The sequence below is a fragment of the Myodes glareolus genome, chromosome 22 (genome assembly GCF_982192425.1).
Source record: "Myodes glareolus chromosome 22, mMyoGla1.1, whole genome shotgun sequence".
Lineage (NCBI taxonomy): Eukaryota > Metazoa > Chordata > Mammalia > Rodentia > Cricetidae > Myodes > Myodes glareolus.
In genome coordinates this window covers 20,897,074-20,920,995 of record NC_142047.1, presented here as the reverse complement: position 1 = coordinate 20,920,995, position 23,922 = coordinate 20,897,074, and the positions used below count along the sequence as shown (strand labels likewise).

The window sequence follows — 23,922 nt, the reverse complement described above, 5'->3', positions numbered from 1 at the left end:
GCGGGGACGGACACACAGACACTGACGCGGGCGCACACCCCCAGCACAGCATTCTAAGTGTCTTCAACTTTAGGTCGCCTTAGCCCAGGACACAGAGACTGGGGACAGGGAAGAGAGAATGAGAGAGTAAAGAGATTTAAAAGAGAGAAGAGTGATTAGAAAAAGTGAAGCGAGCTGAAAGGTGAGCAAAAGCAACCGTGAGAAAGGGAAAGAGGAAAAAAAACCGCAGTTTCCCAGCGTCCAGGACTGCCAAGGAGCCTTGGGAGCGGAAGCGATCAGGGGGTGGGGGGTGGGGGACGCAGCGAGGGGAGGGGAGGGGAGTGGAAAGGACAGGAGGGGAGTGTAAACTATAGGAGGGCAAAGGAAGCGAGGCGCGACACAGATCCCGGAGAGGAGGACAGACCTGAGCATTAGGCACAGAGAGGCTCTCCGGGACTAGAGGAGGGAACACGGCGCAGAGAGGAGGGGCTTGCGGCCCCGTAGAAATGTCAATCAGAGCCTGGAGCCCAGGGAATCTCGGCCAATCTGTTCGGACCTGACCTGACTCCTCGCCGCCGCCGCCGCCGCCGCCGCGGAGCAGATCAATAGGCGAACGCGGAGCGCAGCTCAGCGCGGGAGGCAGCGCGGCCCGGGCTCGGCCCAGCCCCCGATGCGCTCCGGAGCCAACGTGCGGCGCTGAGCACGGCGGCCCCGGGGGCCGGGCCCCCACTCCGTAGGTGCCCCGTGGGCCACCATGTCCTTCCCTCAGCTCGGATACCAGTACATCCGCCCGCTCTACCCACCCGAGCGCCCGGGAGCCGCAGGCGGCAGCGGCGGCAGCGCGGGAGGCCGGAGCGGTCCCGGTGCCGGAGCCTCGGAGCTTGCCTCCTCGGGGTCCCTATCCAATGTGCTTTCGTCCGTGTACGGGGCACCCTACGCCGCGGCCGCAGCTGCAGCTGCCGCCGCCCAGGGTTACGGCGCCTTCCTGCCCTACGCTACGGAGCTGCCCATCTTCCCACAGCTGGTAAGAGCCGGAGAAACCCGGAAAAGGGGGTTGGAGCTGGGGTGCAGGGCGAAGTGAGCTTGTAGAAGAAAGCCAGGGTCCCGGCGGGAGGGTGGAGGCTGCGACGACTGGAGCTCACTCGCGCTCCCCCGCGCGTGTCCCCTTCCTTTTCCATGTGCGTATAGGGCGCTCAGTATGAGCTGAAGGATAGCCCTGGGGTCCAGCATCCGGCCACGGCCGCCGCATTCCCGCACCCGCACCCCGCCTTCTACCCCTATGGCCAATACCAGTTCGGGGACCCGTCCCGTCCCAAGAACGCCACACGGGAAAGCACGAGCACGCTGAAGGCCTGGCTCAACGAGCACCGCAAGAACCCGTACCCCACCAAGGGCGAGAAGATCATGCTGGCCATCATCACCAAGATGACCCTCACCCAGGTGTCCACCTGGTTCGCCAACGCGCGTCGGCGCCTCAAGAAAGAGAACAAGATGACGTGGGCGCCCCGTAGTCGCACCGACGAGGAGGGCAATGCTTATGGGAGCGAGCGGGAGGAGGAGGACGAAGAAGAAGATGAGGAAGAGGGCAAACGAGAGCTGGAAATGGAGGAGGAGGAGCTCGCAGGGGAGGAGGAGGACACGGGGGGCGAGGGCCTGGCGGACGACGAGGAAGATGAGGAGATCGATTTGGAAAACTTAGACAGCGCCGCAGCCGGGCCGGAACTGACCCTGGCTGGGGCAACGCACAGGAACGGGGACTTCGGCCTAGGACCCATTTCGGACTGCAAAAATAGCGACTCAGACGATAGCTCCGAAGGCTTGGAGGAGCGACCACTGTCGGTCCTGAGCCTGGCCCCAGCGCCACCGCCTGTGGCCAGGGCTCCTCCATCTCCGCCCTCTCCACCCTCGGGCCTGGACCCCTGTGCTCCCGCACCAGCGCCCTCCTCCACCCTGCAGAAACCCAAGATCTGGTCACTGGCCGAAACGGCCACCAGCCCGGACAACCCACGTCGCTCGCCTCCCGGAACCGGAGGTTCTCCTCCTGGGGCAGCAGTCGCGCCCCCGACGCTGCAGCTCTCGCCCGCCGCTGCCGCTGCAGCAGCAGCGGCACACAGACTCGTCTCGGCGCCGCTTGGCAAATTCCCCGCTTGGACCAACCGGCCTTTCCCAGGCCCGCCGCCCGGCCCGCGGCCGCACCCGCTGTCCATGTTGGGCTCGGCCCCACAGCACCTGCTGGGACTTCCCGGAGCCGCGGGCCACCCGGCGGCTGCCGCCTACGCTCGGCCTGTGGAGCCGGAGAGTGGAACAGGTGACTACAGAAGTGTGGGACACAGAGGGAGGTGTTAGTGGGGTTCTCGGCTAGAGCAAAAGAACAGGGGGTTTGGGGGAATGTAAGCTGTTTTTCTCTTCGCTCCAGAACGGGTGCAGCGGCCCTAGAGGCCTGGACCTAGCGTTCTGAAGGCCTCCCTTTTCTTCCCCTTGTCTCCTACAGATCGCTGTAGTGCCTTGGAAATGGAGAAAAAGTTGCTCAAGACAGCTTTCCAGCCGGTGCCAAGGCGGTAAGAGACCCCGAATTTGGGAACCAAAGTGGGAGACCCTTCAGAAATGATAAGGAAAACGCAGAACCAATGGCAGAAACCATTTGCTTCCCCCACACCGCACCCGGGGAAGGGAGAAACGTGGCTGGGAATCTATTTCTAAAAAGCACAAAAAAATTCCACTCTTCTGTCACTTCCTGTGGACCCGTAAGACGCTTTTTCATTCTCAGTTCGGGCACCTCAAGCAGGGCCTGTGGGTACAGAGCTGGGGGAGTCTGGCCCCTCCAACAGGCCGCTGGAGCACAAGGCCTACCCTGCGTGGTGCCCATTTCCTTCTAGGCCCGACCTGGAATTCTGATCGCTTCTGTGCAGTTTATAGCTAATACACCCAGGGCTGAATAAGTCCATACGCTTGACCCTAGGCTCAGTAGAGTGCCCCCTACCTCAGCAGGCTCCACGTTTCTAAATCTCGCTTCCTTTGCTTCCCGCTCTCTCTTCCAGGCCCCAGAACCACTTGGATGCTGCTCTGGTCCTATCAGCTCTCTCCTCATCCTAATTCTTTGAACAATTTTTAAAACGTTGTACTAAGTGTAAAAAAAAAAACAAATCGCTCTGTATAGTTATGACTTGCAAGCATGTCTGTGTATGAATACCTAAAAAAGAAACACTAAACCAACCAACAAACAAACAAAAAAAATAACGAAAGAAAGAATAAAGCTGGCTCCCCTTGGCCCTCCCCCAGGTCGCTTCTGTACTGCCCCACATTAGATTGTGAGGTTCGTTTGTTCTGTTGATTTCGGGGGTGGGCGGGGTGGAGTTGCAGAGAGAATAAGCGTATCGGACTCTTTTTGTATATACAGAGAAATGTACATACGTGTGAACCAAATTGTACAAGAAAGTATCTATTTTTGGCTAAATAAATGAGCTGTTGCCACTTTTGACTATAACCGGCGGGTCTGCCACCTGGACCTATCTGTTTGATGGTTCTTTGGTGTTTTCGCGTCGTCCCCCATCCTCACCCCACCCAACCACACCTAAACGGTTGTTTAAAGAATCTGCAGGAAAGAACAAGCGTGGTCAGGGGACAGCAATGGCGGAAGTAGTCCGCGCAGAGGTAGGCAAGCTAGGTTCTCTGCAAGAAGGGGCGGTGGTAGTCCCTGGGCTCCGAGAGAAAGGGCGGAGTCCGAGGAGAAAAAGAGGTCTACTTTCTAGTAGGAGCTGGGGAACTGGGTTCTGTCCGCGGGTCCACTGGAGTAACCGTGGGGCCTTGGGGCCTTCTCTGATGACTTAGCAGAAAGACTTAGAGAAGCTTCCAGGAGCTCAGGGCATGAACAAGAAGGATCTCCCTCCCTGCTCCCATTCGGACCCCGCATAACTGGTGTTTCTCAGTCTCGTGTATAGAGACTGTCCACGCTGAACTTCGAGGCCGCTCCCACCTCTCGTCCCTCTCCAACATCTCCTTCCTTATAGGTGCATGGGCGTAGGAGATATGCGGGAGAAGCCGGGGTGCTCACGCTTCCCGCTTGGTGGCGTGTGACCGCGTTGAAGTTGGGAGTCCAAGGCCGAAGCCAGGCGGCGTTTAGTCCCTGGGTGCTTCTGGGCGTTTTACCCTGAGTGCTAGGGAAGGGGCTGCTTTCAGAGGTGCCAGCATGGGTTAGGGTCTAATCCCGACACCTTTGGAGTTGGGATCGCGGCAGGAGTCCGGCGGGGGTGGGGCGGGGGGGGGGGGGGAAATAGTGGGAAACTTGGGGCTGGAGCTCCCTCTACAGGACGTAGGGGACGCTCGGCGTCCGGCCTCTCCGGCCAAAGCTGCCAGACGGACCATTGGGCCCTAGCCCGACTTGACACTGCTGGCCCGGCTCGCCCAACTTTGACACTAGGAAGTAGAGAGTCACGCTTAGGATAGTGACGCCTTGGGGTTCGGGGGGGGCACCTTTGAGGCACCCTTGTCTGGAACTTTAGATTTTCAGACTAGCCGGACGCCGTGCATTGGAGCTGCAGAGCAGGCTTGTGACCTTCATGCGCGCTGTTGGGCAATATGAAGAGCTGAAGTCTGGATCAGGTACAGTTAACATTGTCTACCTTGGAGAGTTTGCGAGCGAGGGCAGCTGGCAGGTAGGGGTCCATGAGGTGAGGACCCAGCTGCCAGCGCCACAGGTGACCTGGGGAGAGAGGTAGACCACTGACAAGGACAGCCAGGAAGGGACCTGAGATACTCTTTGCTAAGGTATTTCAGAGGCTCAAGATCCTTCACAGGTGAAGACTGAAGCTCCATTTTCTTAGGCCATGCATCTGAATTTGAAGTCAGCACCCCAGGACAAAGGCCAGAGCTCTGGTGAGCACCATAAATGTCTGGACAAGAGCCACACCCCTCCTCCAGCTTGGGGCTTAGCTGTGGCCCACACTGGCTGCCCATTTACTTCCCCAGAAACCAAGGGCAGAGAACTCACTTCCGTGGGTCCTTTCTCATCGGCTGCCTGCCTCACACGGTGGAGGAAGAACGACAGAAGATGCTCTGCCCGTACTCATTCTTAGGTAGGCTGTCCAGACCTTTACAGGTGCTCAAACATCCCCAGTTCCGCGCGGTGGGGGCATTTGCCTCACTCCCTCCCATCTCCCAGAAGAGTGAGATGTCTTCCTCCCAGCGGCGACTCAAGAGCTTCTGCAAGCAGCTTTACCAAGGGCATGAGAAAACTTCCAGGGGAGAGGAGAACTTGGTGGCCACCACAGAAGTCTTCTTCTGGGTGGAGTCCCCGGGAAGCGGAGTTTTGTCAATGGGAGGGAAATGGGTGTGGAGAGGCTGGTCAGAGTCTGGCAAGACTGACTGACAGCCGGCATGGGGCGTCTCTCCAGGGAAGCCTCTGGTTTTCTAGCTATCTCGTTCCCAGATGGTGGCGTTTTCTTAGGCTCAGCCTGTCAGTCTTGAAAGAACAAAATGAGGAACCAGGAGAGTCAGACTAACCCTGGGCATGACTCCATGCAGTGTGTACTTCTGACTCCCCTGATCCCAAGTGTACTTCAATATAATAACTTAACCAAGGCAAAACACAAGCTCCCAAGTTACCAACCAAAGAAGAAGGGGTCTCAGGAACTCCCTCCGTCCCTTAATATTGATCCCTAAAATCTAGGAGGAAGCAGAAGAGATGGTGGCAGGGGTAAGAAGCGGGTTTCATCTTGTTTCCAATGCAGCTTCAATTAGAAATTAAATATGTCAGTCCCCGACTAGGAAGGGTCCCTGCTGTTCCACTGGTTACTCAGAGCACTCCAAAGTGTATAGGGGATCGAGTTAGGTGGGAGACCTCAATATCTGAACATAGCTGGGAGGAGGCAGTGCCTCCCGAAGCCAGGGAGCCTAAGGAGAATAATAAAATTACCTCCCAGGCGACTTTCCATCCGCACATTAGTGGTTTCTAACTAAACTGCTGACGTTGAGGGGACTCAGTTTGAAAGAAGTACAGTGCAATCCCGAAGTGACAAGGACGGGCCAGGGACTAGTACATGAGACACTGCTCACCTGCTGTCTGCCAGGAGTGGAGCGGGGGACAAGTTCCACCTCTGGGCTCCTGGAGGACAGGGAGGCCGAAAGTCTCCTCCGTCACTGGCCTGCCTGTTTAGGGGGAGTTAGTCAGAGAGACTGATGCCTGGCTAAGAATTATATGTCAGGTATCTTCGATAGGTTTTAGCTTATTGGAAGGTTTTGCCAGGAATCCCTTTGGGACTGATTCCTGTGTCTTTATGGAAACAGTTTCTCCTTCCTAGAATCCTTGGTTACATGTGTCCCATTGAGAAAAAAAGGGGGGGAGCAACTACGAGTCTGTAAAGATTGTGTCTGTGTTTGAAGCTAGCTTTAACTTGAGTGGGGGCAAGCCTCATGTTTCTCTGGCCTCACTTCGAACATCAGGGAAAGGTTGAATTTGACAAACTTAGCCAAACTTTCTTGCAAATCCATAAATGGTAAAGAATGGGCCTTAAAAAAAAAGAAGAAGAAGAAAAATAGGCCCAAAGATAATTGTGAGGTAAGAGAACCCCACACACCATCAGATAGCCTTTCCTGGTCTAAATTGGTCACTATCACCTGATCCACTCATGTAACTTGACCACGTTAAAAATGTCTGCCTACTGTGGGATTGCTCCCAGGAACAGGCCCTTTGGAAGGTGAATGAATGAAAAACCTCCAAAGTGGGGTGTAATAGGAAATGCCTAAGGAATAGGATTGTAATCCCTAGAGACGCCATTTTGCCTCCTCTCCCATCCCGGGATATATGATGATGCCCGCAGAAGAATAAAACCAAAGGGTGGAGGATGGAACTGCACCATGGGATAGACACCAGAATCACTGTCCTTTAGACATGAGGGATCCTCTGCCAGGAATGAGTCCACAGCACCCCCCACAAAAGCTCCTCTAAGCCATGCAGGTAAAGTCTGCCGGGTACTTGGATGTGACTAAGGTGTCCACCGTGCTGAAGCTAAGAGACAATGGAGATGAGACATCAAGGTGTCTGTAGCTCATAGCATTCTCTCTCCCAGCAGTCACAGCTTGCTGAAGGAACTGCTAAAATCGAGTGCAGTGCGGAGTGGACCGCTTTTGTTCTTTAAGGGCTTGTGGCGTTAGAAGGAAGAAGAGGGGTTAAGAGTTGGCCAACAGGAAACAAAACGTGAGCCTAGGAAATGCAAAAATAGGTCTTAGGTCATTTCTGGATGAACCTTTTCCCATCCAAGGTGGTGAAGAAGAGGTCCATTCAAGGAGGCCAAGGCTCTAAAAAGTTGGGGCCTTTCTCTTGTAGATTCTGATGCCAAGAGTAAGGTACAAAAAGGTGATCACAGATGCACACTCAAGTCACGTAGTGTTCCCTAGTAATTATTCCTACTCCTCAGCCATCGTCAGGTCCCCAAGAACAAAACATCATCCATTTAGTTATGGGTTTAGTTTAACCCCTCTCCCAGGAGGCTGGAGAGAGAGATAGAGAGAGAGGGAAGGAGAAGGAGAGGGAGGAAAAGAGAGGGGGGGAGAAGAGAGGGAGAGAGAGGAGAAGAAAAGAGGGAGAGAGAGATCCAGGGCACATGTATGTGTCTCATGTCAGGGAGCAGGACAAAGACAAAGGCGGGGTCAAATCTGACTCCTGGCCTGTAGCCTAGCCTGGCTTGGCCTGGCCACGAAGGCTCTGATGTCATGTCTTTTGTGCCAGTGACAGTCCTGCATTCTCTCACTACTCTAGGCTGCTAACAAGTGGGCCACAGCCCTCCAGGGCCTTTGGAGTGCACTCATCTGGCAACTGTGCTGCCCCCAGACGCTCAGATTTATTTTGCCAAAGTTACAGGGCAATTATGGAAATGTGCCCTTTGAAGCCGGCCTGATTTCTCTTTATTTTCTTCTCCCTGACAGAGCAGAACAGAGCTTCTCCGCCTCTCCAGGCTCTCTCTCTCTCTCTCTCTCTCTCTCTCTCTCTCTCTCTCTCTCTCTCTCTCCACTCTCTTCCTAATAATTCTTACATAATGAGAGCTTCTAGGGGCAATACTGGAAAAAAAAAACTTGTAAGTGGCATCCAAATTGTGTGTCTATAAAAGAGCATCAATGTTATTTTCCTGTTAGGTTTTGCTTTTTTTTTAGGTTTTTCATGTTAGGTTTTGGGGTGCTGATGGCCATGAAAAGACAAATGAATTGGGGTGAGCAAGAGGTAGGTGCTTCTACCTGGCTGCTAGACCCCTCCCATGTCTGAAGTCTTTATTTATAGCCAGGCGGATGATCACACTGGGGCAGACTGGCCTGGCCCCCTTAAGGACCCTGCTCTGTCCTGGAAATCTTAGCCTCACAAACTGTAGCAGAAGGCCTTTGTTCCTGTTCCCTGCACCTGGAGAAGAAGACAACCCAGCCTCCCTCTGTTCCAGTGGCCCCAGGTTTCAGAGCTTTACAGTATTGTCAACAGGACGCGGAATCTGGGGCCTCTGTGTGAAGTGACCCCATGTGTTTCTTTCCTCCCACCCCACTGTGCTTGGCACTGGAGTGTTGAGTGAAGGTGTCTGAAGTCAGATGGTAGAGACTGGGAGGGCCGTGGAAGGTCAGGAGGGGGAGTCCATCACTGGGGTTGCCTAGTGTCTGGGGACATTTCTACTTTTAAGAAAGTGACTTTGAAGTCTCTGTCCTTTTAGTCACTTGCTCCTTCCTCCCTGCCCTCCTGCCTTGAGGAGATTTGCTTCGGAGTATGGACTGACACCACCACCCAGAAGTCTTGCCCTCACCCTTCTTGGAATACCCAGAGTGGAGGTCACTTTTGAGTTCACTTTCCTGCCTGGCTTCTTTGTTTCGTTTGTTTTTGTTTTTGTTTTTTGTTTTTGTTTTGACACAGTCTCATAGAGTCAAATAGTGTCATAGTCTCATAGCCCAGGCTAGCCTCAAACTCAGTATGCAGCCGAGGATGACTCTGAACTCCTGATTTTCCTGCCGCCTCGTCCAGCCACCCTGCACTGACTTTAAAACACTAAGGAAAGTGGAACTGAGTCCGTTGGCAACGCAATTGCCGTGCACATTATTTTACGCTCACAGTCGTTCCTGTCTTCCCTTTGCTGATACAGAAAACTAAAGCTGGGAAAGGGAAGCAGGGAGAAAGGCGTCAAGAAATACCTGGAAAGATGGAACAATCTCCACTCAGTGATAAGATGCCCACCGCAGAACCTCCCACAGGGTATGCCAGGAATCAAAATGGAGGATGTGGGTTCATTCTGCCAGAGTCTAGTAAGAGGGGAGACCTTGGGGAAAGCACCTGGCAGCGGGAGTTCAAGGCAGGAAGAACATTTTTCCATGCGTAACAGTGATTTCCAATCTTCTCAATGCTGAGACCCTTTTAATACAGCTCCTCAACCATAAAATTATTGTCATTGTTACTTCATAACTGTAGTTTTGTGACTATTATAAATTGTAATGTTTTATTCCAATGGTCTTTTTGTTTTGTTTTGTTTGTCTTGTCTTGTCTTGTTTTGTTTTTGAGACAGGCTTTTTTGTGTAACCTTGGTTGTCCTGGAACTAGCTCTGTAGATCAGGCTGACCTCTCACCCAGAGAGATCCTCCAGCCTCTGCTGGAATGAAAGGCATACACCACCATCACTCAGCTTTTTCTGATGGTCTTAGGCGACCCTGTAAAAGGGTCTCAACCCACAGGTTGGGAAATCACTCATGTATAATCATTTGCTCCTTTTGGATCACATAAACATGTTGACTTTCAAACATCTTGTTTGCTTATAAACAACTAAAATAAACACAGGGAAGAAGAGCAAAGAATGACAGACAGGCTGACTGTTCTGAATGTCACCGTGGAGGAAAGTGAGCCACTCGCTGGACACCACAGTCCTCAAGTGTCAGCTCCACACCACTCACACAAAATGCGTGGGGCAAATGGCTTCCAGAAGCAAAACTGCATTCTGGCCCTGGGTTCAGTCCACGGTGCTCTCGACCTGTGGGACGTGGAAACGTGGCAAAGAATGTATGGTAGAGGAAAGCTGTTGGCAGGGATGTAGAGAGTGGGAGAGGAGGGAGGGAGGGGGTTGCCCTTGTAATATCCCCTGCAAGGGTACACTCCCAGTGACCTCACCAACCCCTACCAGGCCCTATCCTCAGAGTCTACCAGTTCCAATAGTGCCATTATCTGGGGCCTGGGAGGGACATTTAAGACCCAAACCATGGGCTCAGCAGGTTAAAGCGTCACCATCAGGCCTGGTAACCTGAGTACAAAGCCCAAGACCCACAAGGAGAGAACCAAGCCCTATAATTGTCCTGTGACCTCCACTCTTGTTAATTCTAGTATACGATTTTATATAGTTAATGTTCTTATAAATTACAACTGCCTACTGTACAGCATGCTATTGCCTTAATTTTGTAAATGGACAAATCCAGGCTCAGTCGCTTGCCCAACATGGCCAATAAATGAAAAAGCCAACGTCCTGACTCAGGGCTTCTTGATTCCAGAACAGAACTCTGACACAGCTTTTTGCATCTGCATTTGGAGCACATTTGGCATTGCATCTGCGAGTCCCTTTTGTCCCCACTCCACCCCACTTCCTGACATATGTGACGTTCACAGGCCTGGGACTCCTGATAGGGCCCTAGGACCGTAGTTCTCCTTGAATTTCATCCACTTCTACAGTGGTAAATGGAATGCTGGACCACCTAAGTGGCCTTGCCAGAGGATAATCCTGAGCTCTTGCCATCTTCTCATTTATACTTTTCCAGCAACTCCAGGCCAGGATGTGGGTCTCTGCCCACTCCTTTAACTCCTTCTCATGCCCAGTCCTTGTGGAAGGGGCTGCCAGCATCTGCACACATACACAAAGGCTTTTCCAAAAGAACAGGAAAAAGCCCACCCACCATAGCAGAAGATTCATCCCTCCCCTCGCTCGGCCACTCCTTGGACCACCAGCAGCATGTGGAAGCCCAGCTGGGAAGCATGGATGCTCAGGTCCTTCCCAGGCCTACGGAGTCTGCATCTGCCTTTCCCTGGAGAGGTCTGCGTCATGACACAAATGTGTATTAGAGAGCGAGGTTCACCAGTCTAGAGGCTCCCCCCAAAGACATGTGGCCCCATCAGCATGGAGCTGGCCTTATCCCTGAGATGGGGGCCTCCCGGGAATGTGGCTTGGGGCTGAGCTGGATGTGGAAGATGGAAAGTCTAAGGAATGAGGAAAGGCAGGGGAAGGGGCCGTGAGGCAGCAGAACTAGATATGTCAGGATTAGACGTGCTTTGTCTGCTCGCTCACCTGTAGACACATCTGTAGGTGGCTGTAAGCACCACTATTGCCTATGCCTGTGTGGCCTTCCAGATCTCTCACAGCAGCGGGACAGTCGCTAGAAACATTTCTTATCACATCCAACTTCACACCTCATCTGCGCCAGAGTCAGGTGTGAAAAGGGAGAAAGAGACGGGAGGGGAGACAGGAAGGGAAGAAGGCAAGAGGAGTGCCATTTGGGATGATACAAAATGACCGGAGCCCTAGGAAGCAAAGGCAACCTCACTTACTCTTCTTCATTCATTCATTCATTCATTCATTCATTATCTCATTCATCTATTCATTCATTCATTCATTATCTCATTCATCTATTCACTCATTCATTCATTCATTATCTCATTCATCTATTCACTCATTCATTCAAAAATAGTTACCAAAGTGACATACAGTGAACAAACGTGCAACTTTCTGTCTACTAGAAAATAAATGTTTTTAAGGTGTTGGTCTCATAACTCATGCTAGATTTTCCTGGGCTATGAAATATGCCATCCAGATGCTCTATACACGCACATCATAGGGACCTGGCCAAGATGGGACATGGGTAGTGGGGCATATAGTGTAGTGCAATCTTGTGCATCTGTACCCAGGAGACCCACCATACCATGAGATCTGGCTAAGCTTCAGACCTGTGCCACTCACAAGCATGGCTTGGGGGAGTTCATCTTGCCACCTTGGTTGTGTTGAGAGACACCAAGGAGACTAGTGAAATTTTTCCAGAGAGGATTAACTAACCAGGACTCACCGACCGCGGAGGTGAGCAATGCCATTCTACAGATTGGAGGAGAGGAGGGGTCCCCCTTTGCTTCCTGGCCACCAATGGGAACTGCTCTCTGCTCTGCCATACCTTTCCACAGTGATGGGCAAGAACCTCTGAAACCATAAGCCAAAGTAAATTCCCCCCTTTAAGTAAGTTGTTTTGCCTAGGTTTGTTGTCACAGTGAGGAAAAGTTAGCACACAGCGGGAGGTAATGTAAAAGCAAAGTATATACTCTGGAATCCAGCAACTTGGTAATTAAAAGGCAGGACATAAGGCATCACAATAATCTCTTACTTTTACATGTCAATATTGGTTTGGAACTCATCAGAATAAATAAAAAATATTGAAGTCAATTTTATTTGCTTTATTTTTTAAATATAGTAATTAGATGATTTTTTGTTTTGTTTTTGTTTATTGACATCCCTGGTTCACATTGTATTTCTAGTGGACAGTGGGAGCCCCCAGACACTGACATACCAGGAATCCATGCCCAGAACCACTGCTCTCCACTGAAGGTCCAGTCATGGGGAGCCCCAGGGTCTTTCTCTGTGGCACTAGTACCTGGACCTTCCTGAGCAGAGCCTTTCCGTCCAAGCGCACACACCAGTTCAACTAGTCTTCGAACGGTCCTGTGAGGCAGCTACTGCAGTTCTCATTACTTCTTGAATCTGGAGAAACTGAGGCTCGGAGAGACAGAGCTCAGCTGACCCACATTCCCAGAAAGTAAAGGAGACAGAATTCAAGTCAGCCAGTTTGGTCTCACCTTGCTGTTCTGCAAGGACATAGTGACAGTACTTGCTCCATTGGAGGTCATTGCTGTGGGGGTACACATCACACAAACACACACACACACACACACACACACACACATATGCACACACACATATGCACATCTCTCTCACACACACTTGCACATGCACACACATATGCATACATACGCACACACATACACGCACACACACACACACACACACACACACACACACACTCACACTTGAGATAATAAGGTCATTTTGGCCCGTGGTTTTAGAGGGATTAGCCTACCTCACATGATGGTGGTGAGCACAGCAAAGCTCCTTCCCTCCCCTTGTGAACAGGATGTGAGAGAAGAAGAAGATGCAATCTGGATGATCACTCTCCAGGGCACACCCTTCTGACCTGAGAACCTCCTTTTAAAGATCCTATCACCCAATTCTCTGAGCAATCAACCTTTAATGTTGCTCTTTGGGGACAGTGGAGACCCAAATTGCAGCATGTTTGTTGGCACAGTAAGGTGCCCAGTCCTTAGCATAGCACCAACGTGATAGAACCATGTCAGTGGGCAGAAAAAGGGACTTTTCACAGGGAAACACCTTAATAGCGATCAGGTGACAATCTGCCTCGGAGAGTCACACATTATTACAAAATCAGTCACCTCAAGCCCAGGGGCGTAAAGCAGTCGTTGCCAGCTTGCAGATTCCTCTGGGTGCCAGAAACAGTCAAGTGGAATGGTTTCTCTAGATCATCTCAGCTGTAAAATCCCCAGGAAGTGTTCCAGTGAGCTCGGAGTGGGTCATGTGCTCACTGCTGGGATGTCTAGTAGGCTAGAGTGCAGTGAGGCGCGGGTGGGGTGAGGGACAAGGTCTAAGAAGAGAGAGAAAACCAAGTGTGATCGTGGGCTGGGAGTGTGGCAGGTGTAGAGCATCCTGGGTTCCTTCTCCAACACCACCAAAACTAAAGCTCTATTCTTTCACCAAGTGCCAGCCTGGCAAGGCTGGTAAAGAGCAGTGACTGAGACCAGAGGCAGCCAGTCTCAGAGCCCTTCCTGAGCTTCCCAGGTGCTGAGGTCCCCTTTGGGTCACACCGGGTTGGACATGGGCTATGCAACTGTGCTACAAGCCTTCCTATCTGAACAGCCTGGGGTAGGGGAAGGAGCCCTAACACCATGAGGACCCTGAGATTAAAGCAGAGGTGGCCCCATGCAGTAGGCTTATGCGTGCATTTTTTATCTTAAAACCAGGGACTTCATATCTTCCTGCATGATCTTTTCTACTTTTCTTTTTACCAAAATGGGTTTTCTCCATAAAGCCTGCAGACAGAATGACTCATTCAGGTCCCATGTTTGTCCCCAGCCTGCTGGGGTACTGTTACACACCATAGAGTTCATGCAAGGCCAACATAAGAAATTAGGTTTGCAAGCTTGGTAATGCTGTACCCCAGCAGGGGTGGCAAAGGACAAAGGGATCAGGCTGAAGAAGACTCCTGGGGAGCTCAAGGTCACCAGGACTTTAGACAACCATTTCTCTTCTCTTGATTATCCTTCCTTCTCTTTCCCCCTCTCACTTGAACCCAGCAAATGCTCCTTGGAGCTAGGGACTATCCTGGCTGTGGGCTGGCCCAGGCTTAGCGAGGACTCGCTGTTTACCAAATGCATTTCTGCTTGAGAATTCTGCACTAGTGTCAGCCTTTCCCTGGAGGCATCTCTTTGATATTTAGGAAGACCACTTGTAAATACTTTATGAAATAAAAACCACCGAGGTCAAGTGTGAGGAACACCCACATAACACCACTTGGGAGACTAAGGCAGGAGGGTCTTCATTCTGAGACCAGACTGAGCTATATAGACGCTATCTCTCATATACCCAAACCTATTAAATAGATATAATCACTGTGGTGGTTTGAATGAGAATGGCCTTCATAGACTCATAGGTTTGAACGCTTGGTCCCAAATTAGGGGAATTGCTTGGGTAGGATTAGGAAGTGTGGCCTTGTTGGAGAAGGTGTGTCCCTGGGGATAGCCTTTGAGATTCCAAAAGCCCATGCTGAGCCCAGTCCCTCTCTCTCAACCTGCTGTCTAGATCATGATGTACACTTCCCACCTACTACTACAGTGTCATGCCGGTCTGCTTCCTGCCATGATGACTGTGGACTGACTGCCCCTTTAAAACTGCAAGCAAGGCTCCAATCAAAGCCTTTGCTTTATAAGAGTTGCCTTGGTTATGGTGTCTCTCCACAGCAACTGGACAGTGACTAACACAATCATCATCAATATAATTGCCTGAACAGATTTAATAGGTATAAATGTCACAACAGTTCACACACCATTATCCGATGGAGTAATCAGACAGTATGGCAAGCTAGCCGGTGGACAGGGACTGGTCACCGTGTCTCTGTATCTGTGGTCATCAGAGAAGTACAACTGACTGCCAGCAGCCACTCTATTTTGGGCTGTCTCCTGTCTCCTCCCTGCAACACCTGAGTTCTCCAAATATACCCAGAACCCCGCTGACTTCTGCTCAAAGACACAGGCACACTTGGAACCGTTTATGAGGTCAGCTGGGGGGGCTGAGCCCGGGGTGTCTTAGCAGATGCTCCTAGTTTTCCTAAGATGCTCCTGTTTTTGTCCCTGTAGCAGGCGGGCCAGGAGATTGCCGCATGGGGCCCATCTTCCCTGACCTTTCATGTCCGGGACGAGAATAGAAGAATGGGGTAGTAGGGCCCAGCTGGAAAGAGGACTAGGGAAAAGGCCACAGACTCTACCACTTGGTCACAGCCTGTTGAGGGCCGCTGCCAGAAACGGAATTATCCAGAAATGTGGAAGGAAGAGACTGCAGGAGCCAGGGGCTGAACAGAGAGAGCGTGGAGATGGGAATTGGCTGGGCAGGTGGCAGCAGAGCCAGTTCCGACAGACTGCAGAGGGCCTGCCGGGAGTGCCAGGCACCAAGCCAGGCTGGTCTGCAAACTATAGGCTTCTAAGGACGCTGTCATGGCTGGCCCAACCGTCTGAGGAAAGACAGGCCTCTTGTGTCCTGAGAAACTTTAGGCAGCAGTCAAGCTTGTTGGGCCTGGAGGGAAACTTAGGAAGGGTCCACTCGGGTCTCTCCTTTCTCCACCCCCCGACTCTCTCTGTTCCCCAGCAGGGACATCCGTGATAGAAGCCCATGAAGAGACCCCATGGTGGACTATTCTCGGCTTCAGTCTCAGGACTGTCAGCTCGGAGGCCTTTGTACAAGTACCCCACTCCTGTTAGGTCACGTGCTCTTTCCTGGGTCCCCACCAGCATGACAGTTAGGTGAAGCTGGCATCTCTCCTCGCTCCGGCAATGGAGGTATGAGGCTGTTTTATGAAAGGCTATGGGACATCTCAGAACTGACATCAGCATCCCTGGGGGCGTGGTGTTTTAAGTGCTTCACCAGTGGGACCTCAGCAGTGTCACAGCAAAGAGGATGCTGAGGCCTGGGTCACCAGGTATTGTCAGCTCAGTTACGAGACACAGGAATGTCCACGAGGGTCCAGGGAAGGACCAGAGCAAAAGAGGTGTCGTTTGGAGGTCTCAGGACAGCCCGGCTTACCAAGTGGCATGAAACTTCATTTGAAAATCCAGCAGCTGGCTTGTTCACATCCACAAGAATTAAGTCGGGCTCCCTCTTCACACCATCCATACAACTAATTCAAAACACAATCTAAGTTTAAGAAGAAGACCTAAAACTTCAAAATCCACAGAGGAAAACAAAGACGGAGCTCTTTTTAACTTTGGGTCCAGCAAAGCCTCCTTTAGGACATCCAAAGAATGAGAGAAATAGTTTAAAACAGAGGTTTGTAAGCTATGAAGAAATGCCTGCAAATTATGTAACTGGGTGCTATGTTTACAATACATAAAGATATTATAATTCAACAATAAAAGACAACCCAATGCAAAAGCAGGCAAAGACTCTGAGCAGATATTCCTCCAAAAATGATGTACAAATGGTCACTTGCTGGACGAAAAAGTAGACAGCATTTTTACCTATCAGAGAAGCATAGGTCAAAACCACCAACTCCCACTTCACCAGGTTGGTGTTTTAGTTTGGCTTTCAAAAGTTGAGATAAAGATCATGTCCACAAGGGCTAGAGAGATGGCTCAGTGGTTAAGAGCACTGGCTACTCTTCCAGAGGAACAGAGTTCAATTCCCAGCACCCACATGGGAGCTCACAACTGTAAATCCAGTTCCAGGGATCCAAGACTCTCACACAGACATACTTCAGGCAAAACACCAGTCAATGCATACAAGACAAAAACAATCACAAATGAAAGATCATGACCACAAGCATCTTGGGGAGGAACAGATTTATTTGGTTTACATATCCTGAGCCATAGTCATTGAAGGAGACCAAGGAAGGAACCAGAAGTCAATAACTGAAGCAGAAGCCATGGAGGAGTGCTGCTTACTGGCCTGCTCTCTGGGACTTGCTCAACCTGCTTTCTTAGGCTGCTCCAGGATGACGCCGCCCCCAGTGGTCTGGGCCCTTTCACACCAATAATTAATCAAGAATATGCCCCACAGATTTCCCTGCAGGCCAATCTGATGGAGGCAATTTTCTAAATTGAGATTCCTCTTTCTAGATAACTCTAGCTTGCAGCAAAATGAGGACCAGGTGGGCTAATAAAAAAATACAGAAAATAACAAGTGTTGACAAAGGTATGGAGCAATCTCAGCCCTCAGTGTTGATGGGAATGTATGATAAAGCCTGCCATTGAAAAACAGTTTGGTAGTTATTTGATACATTAACCATAATTTTCACATGACCTATACATTCCTTCTCCTAAGTGTGCTGGTTAGTTGGAATTGTCTTCAGATATTCTTCCCTACTTCCTTAATTTTGAGCTCTGTAAGAACAGGCATGGAGTCTGCAAATTCTTAGAGCCTGAATCAGGGCCTGGCTCTGGGATGAGGGACCCTCTATACCATTGCCAGGTGAGCAGGCCTGTTTGTAGTGACCTAAGGTTCACTGTCAGAACTTTCTTTTGAGCCTGTGGTCTTCTGGCATGGGTTATGTACCTTAAAATCATGGACTTTGGTTTTGCTCTTGTGTTTTGTTTTGGGGTTTTGGTTTCTGTTTTGGGGAAGCTTGCTTTTTCGTTTCGTTTTTTTCAAGACAGGGTTTCTCTGTGTAGGTTTAGAGCCTGTCCTGGAACTCGCCCTGTAGACCAGGATGATCTTGAACCCACAGAGATCCACCTGCCTCTGCCTCCTGAGGGCTAGGATTAAATGTGTGTGCCACTGGAGGGATGATTCGGACATTCAAGGAGGCTCACAACAAAAAATGTAAGAGTTGGTTTTGCTTTTAAACAGGGTTTTAATATGAGGTCCAGGCTGGCATCTCTGCCTCAGTCTCCTGAGATGCTGGAACTCCAGGTCTATTTCTCCACAAAGCCCTCTCACCTGTGATGCAGGCTCACCTAGCTGGATGCCATACACAGAACATTAGATGTTAGGAAGGGTTGGAGGCGTGCATCCTAGAAAACCCCAAACAACTCAAAATTAGAAAGAGGGCTTTTGGTATTTCCCTTCCAAAGTATCAAGATGCCCAGGTTGTGACGCCGTGGTCATGAGGGCCCCCAACTCCTTCAGCGATCCTATTCTTCCAGTCTTAGTACGTTATTTCCGTTATTTCCGTATGCCTCATGCTGTGCAAAGGCTGCTGGCACTCCTAACACCACATGTGTGCTCCGGGGAAATGAAGGACAGGAATTGCCTTTCTGCATTGCTAGTTTAAGAAGACATCTGAAACCCTCTAGCAACTTCACTTGCAAGGGAGGCTGGGAGAAAGTTCTGCAGCTGGCCACACTGCTGTCCTTAGGGAGTAGGGTCCCTTTGAAGAGGAAGAGTGGGACTTGGTGTTGGTTGCGGCTCTGATAATGTTGACCAGATGTCACCGCCCTCAACATCTCATCCCACTGTGACCACGCAACCAGGAAGTCTTTCCCTTCTACAAGTGAGCAAAACCTCACCTCTCTACCCAGGGCTCTTTGGACAATCTGAGACACATTCTCCTAGAACAGAACCAGTGTGGACGCCTCCTCTCTTGTGACGAGCTAGACGTTTGGCCTTGATCCATAGGAGGGTTCTGTAGACAGCATCATATATATATTTATTTGCATTGGTGTTTTGATACATGTTTGTCTATGTGAGGATGTCAGATTTTGAAGTTACAGACAGTTGTGAGCTGCCATGTGCGTGCTAGGACTTGAACCCAGGTCCTCTGGAAGAGCAGTCAGTGCCATTAACCACTGAGTTATCTCTCCAACCCCCTATAGACAGCATCTTGTCTGAGTTTCCAGGCAGGAAACACGGGCCCCTCAATAGGTAGAGAAGGAAAGAAGCCATGTGTCACCATGGGTCAAAGTCATGGTATATTCCACATAACCTAGAGAAACAAAGAGATTAAGAGACACGAAGATATCCCCATGTTCACCTTAATGTGGCAAGGATCACCAGCATGGGATATGTGTAAAGAACTATGGGCTCCTGGTGCCAGGAAGTGAGTCTTTGCCATTCTTTCTGCCTTTCATTTTCCCCATTTGAGATAGGGTCTTACCATTTGGTCCAGGCTGGTCTCATACTCTCCATCCTCCTGCTCCAGCCTCCTGAATACTGGGATGACAGGCATGCCCCACCACACTGTGCCTGGAGAGAGGGGTCCTCAGTCGATGCCGTATCCTTTCCCATAATAGTTGCCCAGACTTTCCTGTTGGGTGGAAGGTTCTAGAAAGAAGCTTGAAGATGCCTTCCTGAGGCCTGGAGCTGGAATGCCTAGGGGAGACCAGGAGAGCCCACCTGGTCATGGCAGAGCCATGGTTCCTGTATGGGAGGGCACTGCTCTCTGCTTCTATCTGAATGTCCTGCGTCTGCAGAATTCTCGTCCAGTGGTGTCGCCCTATCATTTAGGGATCCCTGGATGTTCAGTCCTTCGTCATTTACCAAGCACCCACTGTGTCCCTATCTTGCTTGTCACCTTAGAGCCTACATTATTATCCCTCTTCTCTCAAAGACAGACTTAGACCTGGGATAGGTTCACAGGCTTGCCCGAGGTCACAAAGCCTGCACACAGCACGACCTTCACACCTAACGCCACGACTAGCAATCTTACAAAGTTAGGCTCTTTACGTAGGCCCAGAATGGAACTTGGATGGGAGAGGGTGGGCACAGGTCCTTTATAGAGAGGCACCTGGCACACTCTGGGAGCACTGTCAACAGAGGATCTGTGGGTAGGGACCAGCAAGATGACTCAGAGGGTAAAGGCGCCTGTTGCTAAGCCTGCCAACCTGAATTCCATCCCCAGGACCGACATGACGGAAAGACAAAAAAACTGACTCCTGAAAACTGGCTTCTGGCCTCCACGTCTGCATGTATGTACTCGTAGCATGTTCTCACAAACAACAACGACCAAAGCATGCATCATTTAAAAACTAAAAGAAGGTTCATGATCAAGGACAGCTTCAGCCATCAGCATCCTCCACCCCAAGTCTAGACAGCTGCTTAGGGTCTCTATCACAGTCAAACCAGAGTTTATGTAGGATGTGTGGCATCAGCCAGTACTCGGGAGGCTGAAGCAGATGGATGGAGAGTCGAAGAGCCCTTCTCTCAAAACAAACATGAAATCTACTTCTCAGCTCTCTTCCCCATAAAGGAAAATAGGGCTCGGGCTACATAGGTTGATCTAAATAAGAGACCTGAGACCTGCTGTACCCGAAGACATGACTGTGTAGTTATGAAGGAATGTCTCCTATATGTGCATACGCTCCTCCCACTCTGCAGATACACAGGACCATGGCTAGCCACCACCTCTAACCCAGGTCAATTCGAGGTTGCTGGAACATCTGCTCTAGCCACACTAGGCCTGTGGTATGTGAGTGTGTGCCTCTCTGTGGGGCTTCTTGCTCAGTGTGGTCTGAATCGGCTTAGCCCGGCCCGTCCTGGCTCCTCCTTCTGCCAGCTTGGAGTAGGAGGCAGGAAGTCATCTTTGTAAAAGAATCCCTTAGGTTAAAGGACTCTCCTAACAGCACTGAGACACATGGTCTCCTGAAGCTCCTACTCAAAGCGGAGTCTGCAGCCCGGCATATGTTTAATCCTCTGCCATTCATGAGGCGTGGTACAAGGACCACAAATTCAAAGCCTGGCTCAAAGTTTAAGGCTAGCCTAAGAAACTGTGAGGCCCGGTCTCAAAAAGAAGGTGGAAAAAAAGAGGGCCAGGAATGTAGCTCAGTGCTTGAAGGCTTGCCAGGCCCTGAATTCAACCACTGATACTAGAAAGGAAAAAAAAAAAATCAAAGTGTGGTCTGTGCCTGGCTCATCAGCTTCACCTGGGAACCCGTGAGAGCTGCGTGCCCTTGCCTGCCCCACCAATACGGAGGAACTCGGTAACCCTGACGACCTGGAGACCTCCTCATCCACAACCCCAGGTCAGATTCATGTAACTTAGCTCTTGACAAATGAATAAATAAACATCTCTGCAGGTGGATCAATCTGAGAAATCCTACACACCAGGTTCTCCTCCCCCACAAAAAACCACACCAGCTCCTCCAAGGTCCCGACAAGTCCAGCGTGACAGGAACATGCTGACTTACTCAACTGAACACCTCCCAAACTTATCCGCTATAAACTATGCGTTTCCTAGAATGTCCAGGTGTGGAACATATTTCTGGAAGAGCCACCCTTCCTTGGAAGAGAGGGAACCCCAGGAAAAGATAAGTGGGGCTCCCCCGTGATATAGCACCTTAACAACCAGTTCTAAGCCCCCCAGACATCCAGGTCAGGAGCCTGTTTCAAAGGTGACCGGGAAACTGACATCAATCACCCTTCGCAGGAACCACCCCTCCCTGTTTCTGAGATTTCAGCCTTCGTTCCCACGGTCTATCTAACTCAGCATGCCCAGCCCAATGTGGTTACAGAACTCCGTTCTTCTGAGCCACCTTCGGTGTCCTCCCAGGCCCCAGGACGTTTCCTCTACTTCTCTACTCATCCTGCATCCTCCCTCTTCCCCACGCTGCCTTGGCTCCTACTTCAAATCAGTTGCCAAGCTCAAGAGATTGTATCTGCTCTGTCTTTCCAGTCTCCGCACCTCTGCTCCTTCCCACTCTGACTAAGCGCACCTGCCGCCCCCAGCCACCTCCCTGGCTGGCTCTCGCCGCCCTGCCTACCTGCCACCTGGTGCATTACTCACTGGCACCTGTGCCTCTGTCACCTGCCTGCTCAGCCCCAGGTGCACTTTCGTCACAGCAGGTCCCACGTGGAAGATCGGCAATCGAGACTCGGAGAGGTGGGGTGGAATGTCCGAGATCGTAGATTTCTTGAGCAGCTGCAGGAGGGTTGGGGCCTGAACAGGGCGGTTCCAGTTCTTGCAGCCCCTCTGTGGCTCGCCCCCATTCCCTGGCTCTGCCTCCATGTAGCAGGGTTTCAGCATCACTTCCAGACCTACCGCTGTAACGGAGTATGACGGTATTCCCCAATTCCACTCGTCATGTTCTCATGACGCCGTGATGCCTTTGCTCAAATACATCCAATGAGGCAGCCAAGATTCTGGAAGCGGGTCTGCCTTCTCGCCTGCCTGCGCACACACTCCTCCCACATGAGTGCCACCTCACTCCTGGTCCTGTTGGCACAGAGCAGTGATCCTTTTCCTTTCAACCCCAGAAGCGGTGTGTTTTCTAGGTAGGTTATTATTAGCATCTTACAGATAAGGAAAGCAAGGTGCTCAGAGGGCAAGCCATCTGCCCCAGTGAGTCAGGGCAGATGCCTCTAAACCACAGCCTGTGTGGGAAAAGACTGTGAGGCAAAGCTTTGGCAGTGTTGTGGGGTCTGAGGGTGCTGGGCAGGTGCAGAGGAGAGAGCATCCCAGGGCTCAGGAAGGATAGGGTGGCATTTGTGATTGGATGTGGAGGATGGCGTGGGTTTCAGTGGCAGCACTTTGGTGGAGGGCACATCAGAAGGAACGAACGAAGGCTGGAAGGGCAGAGGTCATGCCAGGATAGTAAGGATTCAGGTGTGGCCAGGGCATGGGGCGCGCGCGCGCGCACACACACACACACACACACACACAGCAACTGAGAGAAGCATTAACTTCAGGGCAGGCCAATAAGGAGTCGCAGAGCACAGAGAGTTCTCCTGGGGTAGAGTGGCTGTCTGGCCACTACTGTCCTTGGAGCTGCCATATCTTTTGGGGCAGTCCTTGACCTTTGTCATTAAAGAAACAACAAGGAACTCTGCCTGGGTCCCTCAGGCAGCACGAGCTTTGCCCTGCTGCATTTCTGCCTGAAAGCATGGGCAGGAAGATCCAGCCAGTTTCAAAGCATACAGAGGCCTGGGGTGGCTTGTAGGGGCAGGTCCCAGGACTGTGGAGGAGGTGGTGCAAGGAGACAGGATTACCTGCCTGTGCCCAGTGACAGAAAGGACCCTTTCTTTCTTTGCTTTCCTCATGAAAAGACACCGCGGCTTTCAGCATCTTGAAACAAGATGGGCACTTCCCAGCAAGGCAGTGACACAAGCTTAGGACATGTGCTCTTTGTCAGCTCTCTCCTTCCAGGTTCATCTGCAGAAGGTGGTTGATCCCTTAATGGGATCTGGACCCATCCTGCTTACTCAGCCAACTCCCATCATGCACTAAGCAGTCTGGCCTCTTTCTGACATTGGCGTCCTCAGCCTAGAAACTGCCATAGCTACATGGATTAGACCCGCACGACTAGCCTCACCCCTGCTCTCTGCACCTCCCTACCCTGTCTGTGGTCACTTGTTGTTACTACCTGTATCCTGTCTGGTAACCATGGGTTCCGTGAGGTAACAGACCTTCCCAACAGAATTTCCACAAGTCTCCCCGCACCTGACATTTTGGTCACCTTGCAGAGACACCAGGTGTATATGGTCTCTTTGTCTTTTTACTAGTATTCCCAACTATGATGGCTTTATTATGGGAAATACTTCTAATCTTACTGTTTGGGGCCATTGCAAAGTACAGGAATCAATGATGTCTGTATATGCACGATGCTGCACGGGCACTGCCTCCGTCCACAGCCCAAAGTATTTTACCGAAAGGTAAGAAAGCACTGACTTGCTTTATGTCTGCACAAAATTGCCTCTC

The 23,922-nt window shown here is 51.1% G+C and overlaps 1 protein-coding gene across 1 annotated transcript; it reads left to right on the top strand.

Moving 5' to 3' along the window:
* Positions 1-304: 304 nt before the first annotated feature.
* On the top strand, positions 305-3,463 carry Irx3 (iroquois homeobox 3). The gene is made up of 4 exons (XM_087900248.1): positions 305-1,003; positions 1,168-2,287; positions 2,471-2,537; positions 3,018-3,463. Exons 1-4 carry the CDS (start codon positions 734-736, stop codon positions 3,070-3,072), a joined length of 1,512 nt encoding a protein of 503 aa, XP_087756374.1. The 5' UTR covers positions 305-733; the 3' UTR covers positions 3,073-3,463.
* Positions 3,464-23,922: the final 20,459 nt, after the last annotated feature.

What these genes read in the sequence shown, in the direction of transcription:
- Irx3 (XM_087900248.1), top strand. Translation starts at nt 734, where the DNA reads ATGTCCTTCCCTCAGCTCGGATACCAGTACATCCGCCCGCTCTACCCA. An exon ending in TGCCCATCTTCCCACAGCTG is followed by an intron (nt 1,004 to 1,167) that starts GTAAGAGCCGGA and finishes ATGTGCGTATAG; the next exon opens with GGCGCTCAGTATGAGCTGAA. An exon ending in GGAGCCGGAGAGTGGAACAG is followed by an intron (nt 2,288 to 2,470) that starts GTGACTACAGAA and finishes TGTCTCCTACAG; the next exon opens with ATCGCTGTAGTGCCTTGGAA.